Source organism: Gadus morhua, unplaced genomic scaffold, assembly GCF_902167405.1.
Source record: "Gadus morhua unplaced genomic scaffold, gadMor3.0, whole genome shotgun sequence".
In the NCBI taxonomy this organism is placed as follows: Eukaryota; Metazoa; Chordata; class Actinopteri; order Gadiformes; family Gadidae; genus Gadus; species Gadus morhua.
The window spans coordinates 52,501-65,593 of NW_021964000.1; the positions used below are offsets into that span (position 1 = coordinate 52,501).

The window sequence follows — 13,093 nt, forward strand, 5'->3', positions numbered from 1 at the left end:
ATAACAAACACCATGTTCGAACATAAGGGTGCTCATAAGTGTACCTGGTACCAGAGTACCCTAGGCCGAAGATCGATGATCGATTTCGTGATCGTGTCATCTGATCTGAGGCCGCATGTTTTGGACACTCGGGTAAAGAGAGGGGCGGAACTGTCAACCGACCACCATCTGGTTGTGAGTTGGATCAGGGAATGGGGGAAATTTCCGGATAGACCTGGTAAGCCCAAACGAGTAGTGCGGGTGAACTGGGAACGTCTGGAGGAGGCCCCCGTCCTAGGTATCTTCAACTCACACCTCCGGCGGAGCTTTTCTGGCATTCCTGTGGAGGTTGGGGGCATTGAGCCGGAGTGGGCGGTGTTCAAAGCCTCCATTGCTGAAGCTGCGGTGGCTAGCTGTGGCCTCAGGGTCTTAGGCTCCTCAAGGGGCGGTAACCCTCGGACACCGTGGTGGACACCGGTGGTCAGGGAAGCCGTCCGACTGAAGAAGGAGGCCTTCCGGGATATGATATCCTGGAGGACTCCTGACTCGGTTGCAGGGTACCGACAGGCTCGAAGGGCTGCAGCGGCTGCCGTGTCGGAGGCTAAGCAGCGGGTGTGGGAGAAGTTCGGAGAGGCCATGGAGAAGGACTTTCGGTCGGCACCAAAGTGTTTCTGGAAGACTATCCGGCACCTCAGGAGGGGGAAACGGGGAACCATCCAAGCTGTGTACAGTAAGGATGGGACTCTGTTGACCTCAACTGAGGAGGTCGTCGGACGTTGGAAGGAACACTTTGAGGAACTCCTGAATCCGAATAACACGCCCTCTATGTTGGAGGCAGAGCTCGAGGTTGATGGTGTTTCGTCGTCAATTTCCCTGGTGGAGGTCACTGAGGTAGTCAAACATCTCCGCAGTGGCAAAGCCCCAGGGATTGATGAGATCCAGCCAGAAATGCTAAAGGCTCTGGGTGTTGAGGGGCTGTCATGGTTGACACGCCTATTCAACATTGCGTGGGAGTCGGGTACAGTGCCAAAGGAGTGGCAAACCGGGGTGGTGGTTCCCCTGTTCAAAAAGGGGGACCAGAGAGTGTGTGCCAATTACCGGGGTATCACACTTCTCAGCCTCCCTGGTAAAGTCTACTCCAAGGTGCTGGAAAGGAGGGTTCGGCCGATCGTCGAACCTCAGATTGAAGAGGAACAATGCGGTTTTCGCCCCGGACGTGGAACTACGGACCAGCTCTTCACTCTCGCAAGGATCCTGGAGGGGGCCTGGGAGTATGCCCATCCGGTCTACATGTGTTTTGTGGATCTGGAGAAGGCGTATGACCGGGTCCCCCGGGAGAAACTGTGGGAGGTGCTGCGGGAGTATGGGGTAAGGGGGTCTATCCTCAGGGCCATCCAATCTTTGTACTCCCAAAGCGAGAGCTGTGTTCGTGTTCTCGGCAGCCAGTCAGTTTCGTTCTCAGTGGGTGCTGGTCTCCGCCAGGGCTGCGCCTTGTCACCAATCCTGTTTGTGATATACATGGACAGGATATCGAGGCGTAGTCGTGGTGGGGAGGGGTTGCAGTTCGGTGGTCTGAGGATCTCGTCACTGCTTTTTGCAGATGATGTGGTCCTCATTGGATCATCGGCCTGTGACCTTCAGCACTCACTGGATCGGCTGGCGGCCGAGTGTGAAGCGGCTGGGATGAGGATCAGCACCGCTAAATCTGAGGCCATGACTCTTAGCAGGAAACCGGTGGATTGCTTACTCCGGGTAGGAAATGAGTCCTTAGCCCAGGTGAAGGAGTTCAAGTACCTCGGGGTCTTGTTCGCGAGTGAGGGTACTATGGAGCGTGAGATTGGCCGGAGAATCGGAGCAGCGGGGGCGGTATTGCGTTCGCTTTACCGCACCGTTGTAACGAAAAGAGAGCTGAGCCGCAAGGCAAAGCTCTCGATCTACCGGTCGATCTTCGTTCCTATCCTCACCTATGGTCATGAGGGCTGGGTGATGACCGAAAGGACGAGATCGCGGGTACAAGCGGCCGAGATGAGTTTTCTCAGAAGGGTGGCTGGCGTCTCCCTTAGGGATAGGGTGAGAAGCTCAGCCATCCGTGAGGAACTCGGATTAGAGCCGCTGCTCCTTTACTTAGAAAGGAGTCAGCTGAGGTGGTTCGGGCATCTGGTAAGGATGCCCACTGGGCGCCTTCCTTGGGAGGTGTTTCAGGCACGTCCAGTGGGGAGGAGACCTCGGGGAAGACCCAGGACTAGGTGGAGAGATTATATCTCAACACTGGCCTGGGAACGCCTCGGGATCCCCCCGTCAGAGCTGGTCAATGTGGCCCGGGAAAGGGAAGTCTGGGGCCCCTTGCTTGAGCTGCTCCCCCCGCGACCCGACCCCGGATAAGCGGATGACGATGAGGATGAGGATGAGGATGAGGCGTATATATGATCATTTTCTATTCCGCATAGAAATCCATGCGGATCAGATGTGTCCATGTAAGCGCGGCTACTGTTCAGCATTTGTCTTTTATGCTAGAACACCACGAATAAATTATCAAAAAACCTGAATGTGTTCAAATACAAAAGAAAAACACAATAAGACTCATCTTGGGGGGTCCCTCCCTTTCTCTGTCTCTCCCCCATAAGACTCACCTTGGGGGGGGGTCCCTCCCTCTCTCCCTCCCTCTCTCTGTCTCTCCCCCATAAGACTCATCTGGGGGTGGGTCTCTCCCTTTCTCCGTCTCTCCCCCATAAGACTCACCTTGGGGGGGCGGTCCCTCCCTCTCTCCCTCCCTCTCTCTGTCTCTCCCCCATAAGACTCACCTTGGGGGGGGTCCCTCCCTCTCTCCCTCTCTCTGTTTCTCCCCCATAAGACTCACCTTGGGGGGGGTCCCTCCCTCTCTCCCTCTCTCCGTCTCTCCCCCATAAGACTCACCTTGGGGGGGGTCCCTCCCTCTCTCCCTCTCTCCGTCTCTCCCCCATAAGACTCACCTTGGGGGGGTCCCTCCCTCTCTCCCTCTCTCCGTCTCTCCCCCATAAGACTCACCTTGGGGGGGGTCCCTCCCTCTCTCTTTCTCTCCCCCATCAGAGTCATCTGGGGGTCTGTAATTATTTTGGAGTACCATCGTTGTGTAACTGTTATGAGTGTTATAAAAAGCGATATTGTATATGAAATCCGCCACACACCTTAGCGCTACACACAAACACACACACACACACACACACACACACACACACACACACATCCTCCCCCCTTTCCTCACCCGGCTCCCCCAGTGGTGTAGCTGTACCCTTTCTGTCCCAGGCCGTAGCCATAGCGCTCGCCCAGGCTCACAGCCTCTGTGGCGTCATAGCAACGCAGCAGACTGCGTAACCGTGGCAAACTACAGGCAGGCGGGAGAAGCAGGAGAAGACAAGAGGAGTGAAGGACAAAGAAAGAGGCAGAGTCTGACTCTCTCTCTAAAAAGTGAGTTCAAAGTTTATCAATTCTGCTTAGGAAGAAACATCTTGAAACAGCCTGAAGCGTCCCTGCCCAGTCTGAAGATGCCACTTCCAACTAATTAATGACATCAAACAAATTGAAATACAGGGTGATTATCGGGTGAATCCTCTTGGGCAGGTGTAAAACCCAACGCAGCCACACAGAAAGAAGCATCTTCAAGAACACTTCATTAACTCAATCGCCACATAAACAAAACACAGCTCTCAGCGGTCAGCCTGATTTAGTTTTACAACATCATTGGAAGGTGACAGCGTTACAGCCCCTCTGATTAAATCGTTTTTCAAACGTTTACCGAAACAGACCTTGGGCAGCTAAGAATTAACAACCAAGCACCACTAATAAAGATCACAGTTATTAGCCATTAGTTTTCAGTTTAATTTATATTATCAAATGTTTTAAAGGTGTTAAAGGTGCAGTGTGTAGAGTTTAGTGATATCTATCTGAACTGCCTAGTCAGAAATGGAATATAATATTCAGAAGTATATTTTATTTGTATAGTGTATATTCCCATGAAAAAAACAATTGCGTTAATTAAATTTCCGACTTTATTTTGGCAGAACCTACTGGCACTAATTCCTTCATATTGCACCTTTAACATTTCAATCTTTTGATCCCCATGAAATAAAAAAGGAGAAGCAATCAATAATTGTTCTACTTCAATGTGTAATCTTGAAGAGTGGTTCTGGAGTCACCGAAGCGGGCTCGGGTACCTGATCAGGGTGTCGTCGTCGACGATGAGGAGCCAATCAGCGTCCGGAACAGCGGAACTAAGGAACCTCTTCAAAATGGCAAAGGTCTTTCCACAATGTCCTGGATCCAACAGGAAGGAAGAGAGGTGTGAAGCACAATGTGCCAAAGTAATGACTTCTGTGCGTGTGTGTGTGTGTGTTGGCGCGTGCGTGTGTGAAAGCAACTAACTACAAAGGCACAGGGAGCCAGGATTTGAGGGGGCATTGTCTGACTCCCAAGGGTGCTACATATAGAGAGTGGATTTGTGATTGGGCACCAGAGAACAGGGACTGTGTGTGATGCATTCACACACAGAGGCGCGCCTCCAGCAGTAACAGAGAGCTCGGCGATGTTGAGGACTTGTCCGGGGAGGTGTCAGACACTAAGAGGTCTGAAGAGCCTCCGGCAGGAAGGGAACAACAGACCTGAAGCCGAATTTGAATTTGATGAGCTATTTTATTTTTAACTCAAACTTTATTTCACCAGAGAACTCTCCTCTGGCCCAAGGCTCAATCAGGGGCAGACGGAAGTAGTCGATAAAATTAAAGATATCAGCCAGGCAACACCCAACCGGTCGGTTTGAACTATAAATAGAAGAGTAGTCCAAGTCATGGCAGAGTAAACTGAGGCAACGAGCCCGCAAGCCTCTGCTAGCTCAGAGGGCGTCGTCACGGTGTCGGTCAGAGCAGATGCTTCTGTTAGGGGTCTTGATCACGCGCCATGAGGAAAGCCAGAACTGAAGGGAGCAGTGATTGGCTGGTGCGCCGCTTCCTGGTTCAAATGAGGCTCACTGCACCACACACATACGCGCACACACACATACCCACACACATACAGCGTATATCCCCCCCCCCACACACACACACACACACACAAACACACACACACACACACGGCTACATTGCCCATGCACATGTTTGTGTACTCCCCTTTGCATTCACACACACACACACACACACACACACACACACACACACACACACACACACACACACACACACACACACACACACACACACACACACACAGAGACAAGCGTGCACATACAAACACACGAGCGAGCATACACACACTCAAACATGCTCACGCTCACACACACGCACACACACACAGCAACACAAACGAGCACAGACAGTCAAACACGTACAAACACACATAAACAGCATGCTTGGTGCGGGGGGGGGGGGGGGGGCTTGGGTTAATTGAACTGTTTTGAGGGGAGAAAGGAGAAGAGACAAAGAGGGATGGTCTGTCAGACTACAGATCGAAACACTAGAGAACAAACAGAACTAACAGAGGAGGGGCAAGAGGACAGCTCGAGAAAATAAAAGAGTGAGGGAGAAACAAGAGAGAGAGAGAGAAAGAGAGAAAGAGAGAGAGAGAGAGAGAGAGAGAGAGAGAGAGAGAGAGAGAGAGAGAGAGAGAGAGAGAGAGAGAGAGAGAGAGAGAGAGAGAGAGAGAGAGAGAGAGAGAGAGAGACAGACAGAGAGAATGATGGATGAAAAAAGTAACAAGTCCTGAACTTCTATTTCTGCTCCAAAATTGAGTAACTTTTGTTACTCACAGAATGTCTGCAGATGAAAAAAATGGCAGTCTGGATTTATTTTGATTGATCTACCATGATCTTACACATGGGGCCCTATCTTGCATCCGGCGCAAGTGACTTAGTCACTGGCGCATGTGTCGTTGCTAGTTTACAACTGGCGCAGAGCGCTCTTTTGCCACCTGCGCCACTCGCCGGTAAATTAGGGAATGATCTTGCGCCCCAAGGGGCGGTTCGGCGGAAGGAGGAGGCGTGTTCTGGCGCAAACGGTATTTTGCCGTCTCTGAATACCATTGCGCTACTGACCAGGAAATACCTGGTTTAAAGTCAGTGGCGCGTTGTTCAGAAGCTATTTTAAGGGCGCAAGCATACATGCGCATGCGATGCATACGGATTGCTTGTGCACCTCGCGCATACACTTTGCTTCTCTCATCTACCTAGCCGCACATTCTTGGTAAATTATTTGGGAAAGAACAGCTGATGCAGCGGTAATAAGTTGTAGGCTACTTTTTAATCAATGCATCTGCAAACACCGTACAGCAAACACATATTTTCTTGACACAGACATCGTGTAGGCCTACACGCCCATAACTTTTAGGATTGATGAGTAGGCCTATTTGATCGTGAAAAACATTGTTTTACCGCGAGTGTGTTAAAAAGAATTAATGAATGCGGGCGCGCGTGTGTGCTCTGTTTAAACACACGCAAACTAAACACTCTCATCATCATCTCATCTTCGTCCGCTTATCGGGGGTCGGGTCGCGGGGGGAGCAGCTCAAGCAGGGGGCCCCAGACTTCCCTTTCCCGGGCCACATTGACCAGCTCTGACGGGGGGATCCCGAGGCGTTCCCAAGCCAGTGTTGAGATATAATCTCTCCACCTAGTCCTGGGTCTTCCCCGAGGTCTCCTCCCCACTGGACGTGCCTGAAACACCTCCAAAGGAAGGCGCCCAGTGGGCATCGTTACCAGATGCCCGAACCACCTCAGCTGACTCCTTTCTAAGTAAAGGAGCAGCGGCTCTAATCCGAGTTCCTCACGGATGGCTCAGCTTCTCTATCCCTAAGGGAGACGCCAGCCACCCTTCTGAGAAAACTCATCTCGGCCGCTTGTACCCGCGATCTCGTCCTTTCGGTCATCACCCAACCCTCATGACCATAGGTGAGGATAGGAACGAAGATAGACCGGTAGATCGAGAGCTTTGCCTTGCGGCTCAGCTCTCTTTTCGTAACAACGGTGCGGTAAAGCGAACGCAATACCGCCCCCGCTGCTCCGATTCTCCGGCCAATCTCACGCTCCATAGTTCCCTCACTTGCGAACAAGACCCCGAGGTACTTGAACTCCTTCACTTGGGCAAACTAAACACGTAACGCATAATACAATCAATGGCAATGTATATTACCGCGGGGACACATGCATATTAGGATAGCATACAATACTGATAAGAAACAATGTTTATAATGTATTGCGTATATCATTAAATAGAACCACAGTTACCGCATATATCATATGTTATAGCCTATCATACGTTTTCTTTGCCGAAATTTATTTGAGGACTCAGTATTTCTGAAGTTGTGGAAGAAAACCCCTTATTCCATGCGTGAATTAAGCCACATTATTTGGCAATAAACTAAGCCATTTGCAAATTCATGTGCATCTGTCTCATCGGAGACTGCAGACGCGCTGTCAAAATATCAACTCGTCCGATTCAAATGCGCTCATGGCTCTTAAAGGGGATGGGAGCTGGCACTCTCATTGGTTTGTTGCACGTTACGCCCAAACCACACCTACGGGTAATTAGGCTGCTTCAGATCAACCCTTTTGACGCTTGCGCCACGGCGCAAGCGTCATTTATCCGCCTGTAAAATAGCGATAGCGCCGTAGTACCGCCCACAAAGCTACTTGCGCTTTGCGCTTTCCCACTTGCGTTTCAGACCGTTAAAATAGGGCCCATGGTCTTAAAGCTAGGGTAGGCAATTAATATAAGATTTGTGGAGATTTTGTCGGCATCTTGACAGCAGATCAAACAATCAAACGCTCTTACAAAAATAATAAATACAATTCTTGAATCTGCGTCTGTCACAGCCTGTATTTGGGGGAGTGGCTGAAGGCGGGAGGGGGGGGGGGGGGCTTTGTCGGTTGGATACGTTAAAAATGTATCTAACTCTGGCGGGTTTCTCCAAGTCGCCTACCCTACCTTCTTTAACATAGACAACGTTCAATGACCAAATCAAAACCGCTTTCAGTATGAAACAAGTTCTTCTGCAAAGGACTACTTCGGTCTAAGCCACCCGAAACGAGATCCACTCCTTCTGAAATAACAAATTCTCGAGGTACAAGAAAGCAGCTCAAAGTGCCACGGAGCCGCAGCAAGATAATCGATCGCTGAATCCTCGAAAAAACGCCGGTCTGCTGGTGCTCACTTATCTGACACTCAAGTGCTCATCTGATGCTGATCCGGCCTCAAAATAATACATAAAAGTGGCATTGTGGCCAGTGGGTTGGACGGCTAATGGTTCAGCAAATGGAGAATTAGGAAACGTAAGGTATAATAATATTGGATAATAGTTCATTGAATAAACAGAATCCATCCCTCAAGAGTTTTTGCTGGCCAGGTCGAAAAATGTGTACATTCTTTAAGCTATACTATCCTCAGGTCCAGAAGTTCACTAATGCTACAGCCAAGTGTTTTTCCATTCCAAAAAAAAAAGGTAAATCATTAAAAAAAGATATAAAATTAATATTGCTCAATAAATATAGCATAATTGTTATTACTTCAAATATAGTGCCCCTTTGTGCAGTCAATCATTTTTGCCATTGTCATGTTTTTCCTTCCACTGTTTCCCACCGGCCCTGGGGTCTCATTTATAACCGTTGCGTACGCACAAAACGGGGCTGAAAGTGCCGTACGCGACTTTCCACTCCAAGGTTGTGATCTATAAAAAACTAACTTGACGGGAGAATGTGCGTGGCCCTAAGCAAACTCTGACCCATGCGTACGCATGGTTTGGAGGTAAAGGAGAATTGGCGACACAGACGGTGTGGTGGTGAACTGAAGTCAGACAGAAGAATTGTAGAGAAGAACGATTATGTTTTATCATCGCCCTTCATATATTTAATTTCATCCCGTATCATGCGTTAAATCTATGTAATCAGAATAATTTAAGTGAACTGCGTTATTTCTCAGTTATAACTCCAGAAACATCTCCTTAGAATCGATATGAAAATTCTCAATGAAAATTCTCTTTATTTAATCCCGTCACTCCATACTGTCCACTGACGGCGCGACTGCATGGAATAAAGCATCTGTCCAACATGTGTCAATAACATAATATTTTTATGTGACACGGTAAACACATAATCAAATGTCAATTAAATCCCAAGTGTGGAAAACCAAGCCACATACTCCTCATCACAATCGTTATATTATTGTCCGTTCCTCTTGATGCTTTCATGACAAATCAGGCATTAAAAAGGGGTTATGTTCAAGAACATTTCACGTGGGTGATTACAAACTGATTAACCAAGGTGTTCTCGGTCAGTCTTATTACCGTAACCCTATAAATACAGCGGTGAGACCCGTGCGTAATGCTGCACCATAGCACTGCTGGCACTGCTGGAGGACCATGCAAATGGCAGGATTCGGAGGGAGAGGGTCTTCAGGGACCATACAAATTTATTGGTACATAAAAATATGTACCTTTATGTCAGACCACTTCTTTTTTAATTCTGGGACTGTGCGCTCTGTGCAACTGACAGAGTTTACTGCTGCAGCAATATGTTATTACTCACTCTGCTTTTTGTTGTTAGTGATCCCAATCCTGGACGGCCGAACAAAACTACTTTTCGGGCCTCCACCTCACCCACAAGTGTCTCCACTTCAACCTCCGTGAAATTTCGCTTTTTTGCATTTCTCAGTCCTTCTGCCATTCTTCCGACAAGACATAATACTTCCTTCTGAGTCTGTTTTATATGCGGTTAATGAGGTATAAAGGAGACTCTGTTCAGTCTGTGAGCTTCACAAGCCACATTTTAATCAGACCTCAAGTACGATCAGCCGCGGCAGCAGTATGATGACAGCTCTGTAGGACGGTCTCGCACACAGCCTCAGTGGCCCAATCCCAAAGTGAGCCCTGAGGACTAAGGACTAAGGACTCACAGACTTAATTGATCTCAGGTGCTACTTAAGTGAGTGAGTGCGTGAGACCACATGGGCTCAGATAGGTATATGGGATTGGGACAGCACTTTTACGAGAGCACAATCGGCTACAGACTTCATCTTAGGTGTAGTCTGCACTGATGCAGACTCACGGAAAGGGCTCGGTAAGTGTGGACTCAAACCCTCACGCCCTTTGGAATTCGACATTGGGATAGCCCTAAAGCCTTAATAATTTTGCGACAATGCGCAATAAAGTCTATGAGTCCGGACATTGGGATTGGGCCAGTATCGTCCCGTGACTCCGAAAGACCCAGAGCCTCGTCTAAAGAGATTGTCTACCGCCTAAAGCTAGGGTAGGCAATTTCTTTAAGATTAGTTATGATTCTGTTGACATCCTGACAGCAAATCAAACAATGAAATGCTCTTACAAAAATAACAAATACAATTCTTGAATCTGTGTCTGTCACAGCCTGTAATTGGCCGGGGGGGGGGGGGGGGGGGGGGCTTTGTCGGTTGGATACTTATCATTTTTAGCTAACTCTGGCTGGTTTCTCCAAGTTTGTCTGCAAAGGACTTCTTCGGCCTAGGCCCCCCAAAAAAAGACCCACTCCTTCTGAAGTTTTGCGGTACAAGAAAGCAGCTCAAAGTGCCACGGAGACGCAGCGAAATAATCGATCGCTGAGTCCTCGTAAAAACGCCTGTCTGCTGGTGCTCACTTATCTGACACTCAAGTGCTCATCTGATGCTGATCCGCCCTCAAAATAATACATTAAAGTGGCGTTGTGGCCAGTGGGTTGGACTGCTAATGGTTCAGTAAATGGAGAATTATGGAGAGCCGTCTGGCTGCAGACATCCACACACGCTCAAGACATCCACCCACAGAACTTCCGCTTCAGACATCCACCCACAGAAACATACACCAGCACACCGGAAATTGCAAAAAAAAATTAAATGTCGTTTTGCACTGCGCAAGCGCGAGTTGCAAATTCTATTGCCAACGTACGAAAGGGATGGGACTGCACGAAGCTATGTGACACGTTCGGTTCAGCTGCACTTGGAGGTTATGGTAGGTGACTATTCAAAACAGCGATACAATTATAAATGCACGAGACTTGCATTTCTTTACCGATCTATTAGTTTCATTAAGTTTCGTTTTTTTCATCAAACTAATAACCGAACGTTACACAAACATGAAGCATTGTTGTTTTAATCCACACTGACGTGACTAACGCTAGCTAGGTTTCATTTTTGCAAGATAGGCAAATGTTTTTTGTAAACGCTATAGCCTATAGTCGGTCTTATTAAACGATTTTACAGATTTGTAGATGTGTTGCGAGTGTAAACGTTTTTAAGATGTTGACATTTGACAGTTATCCGTAGACCAAAACAGAGTTAAGTTGTGATAAAATAATGAGCACGAATTGAATTGACGCAGCTCGTTCCGCTTTAACTAGAGTTGCACCTATCAGCTGTTCATCTCCGCTGCGGTGGCTGAGAAGTGTGATATCATTCAATAGACAAAATCGATCTTTAAATATTCGATCGGCCTGTTTTGTCAGTAAATATATTTAAAATATAGAGTCCCTTTGTGTAGTCTGTTACGTTTGCCATTACAGTGTTTTTCCTTCCACTGTTTCCAACCAGCCCTGGTCTTTATGAAGGTCATTGATGAGTGTGAATAAAGGAGACTGTCTGGTTCATGAGCTTTAGAAGCCAAATTTTAATCAGACCTCCAGTACGATCAGCCTCACCCAGACCCGGACCATAAGACCACCAGAATGTACAGCGTGTACTCTGTCTTCACGCCCGAGTTATTGCCATGGATACGCTTCATTAATGGTGGCTTGGCAGCGCTATCAACGATTGAGGTCATATTTCCATTTCCTCCCAGTGGATCCTCAGCCATAATACATGTGTTCTGCCAGGTCGTTTCCATCCAAGACACATTCCCTGTAGCCACGCCCCCCGAGCCGCGTTAATCATCTCTTCAAATTTGTAGCAAAACAAAATGGAGCGCCAGATTCGACCGCGTCTGCCCTCAGACTTTAGATATCAATCGGTGACCTCCCAGTACTGACAACGTGTCGGGGCCCAGCTGGGTAGGGGCCCATCCCAACAATCTGAGCGATGAAACGGGAACGGGGCCATGGAAAGAGTGAGGACATGGAGGCCTCTGTACGAAGGCCATCAGGGGTGGAGGCCCAGACCCTGTCGAGTGTCGGGGTGGGGGGGGGGGGGGAGGGGCAGATCCACCTCGACAGTCAGGGCGCACTCACACTAGGCCATCTGTACCGTGCCCGAGCACGTTTGCCCCCTAAAGTCTAGATCGTTTGGCCAGTGCGAGCACACGATCCGTACTCAGGTACGGTGAAAAGTACACTTCGGAGAGGTGGGCTCAGGCCACGGTAAAAATGCTAATGACACGCGCACACGCACGGATACACGCAACCTGAATTGGATGACGCATGTAAAAGAGGCAACCGTACTCAGGCCCAGTTGAGATGCCAAGTGTGAGCACAGGCCAGCGGCACAGTGGGGGGGGGGGGGGCAATCGTACTTGAGTACGGTACAGGGCAACTTAGCCGAGTGTAGAGTGCGGTTGAGGATGAACCAGCGCTGTGTCCTTGGCAACATCCCGGCCTGCTGTGATTGGTCGCGTCCGTTTGTATCTCTGTGTTGCAGCGGGAGGATTTCATTCTGGTCCGACGGGCTTCCTCTGTCTGAGTCCTTTCTCATTCGTTATCTCCAAACACCGCTGCTCCCTTGCTGCTGTCTTTATTTGATATGTGGGTGTGTGGGCTACACGGTCTGGATTGTACGCAGAGAAACACACGCACACACCTTCGTTGCAGGGGAAGGTGCTCGATGTTCATGCACGCCACACAGACATGATTTAGGAGACACACGTGGCATAAACACAGTGCTGATGGATGTAGACTCTAACACACACACACACACAGGTTAGCACGTAAGCACACACACACACACACACACACACACACACACACACACACACACACACACACACACACACACACACACACACACACACACACACACACACACACACACACACACACAAATTAGGGCTGGGCGATTAATCGAATTTTGATCGCGAACGATCACAAAATGAACATAATCAATGTTTTATAGAAAGGGCAGAACAGCTGGATACATATCTGTCTATTATTTTAGATTGCAACATT

The 13,093-nt window shown here is 48.8% G+C and overlaps 1 protein-coding gene across 1 annotated transcript in view; it reads right to left on the reverse strand.

The window, feature by feature from the left end:
• The window catches only part of LOC115538761 (beta-1,3-glucosyltransferase-like), a gene marked incomplete at its 5' end in the record, with an annotated part of 7,712 nt that extends 3,397 nt beyond the window's left edge, over positions 1-4,315 (reverse strand). Inside the window, 2 exons of the mRNA XM_030350091.1 lie at positions 3,221-3,340; positions 4,170-4,315. Coding sequence (XP_030205951.1) covers positions 3,221-3,340; positions 4,170-4,315 — 266 coding nt within the window. The remainder of the gene's footprint in view (positions 1-3,220; positions 3,341-4,169) is intronic.
• Between the last annotated feature and the right edge of the window lie 8,778 nt (positions 4,316-13,093).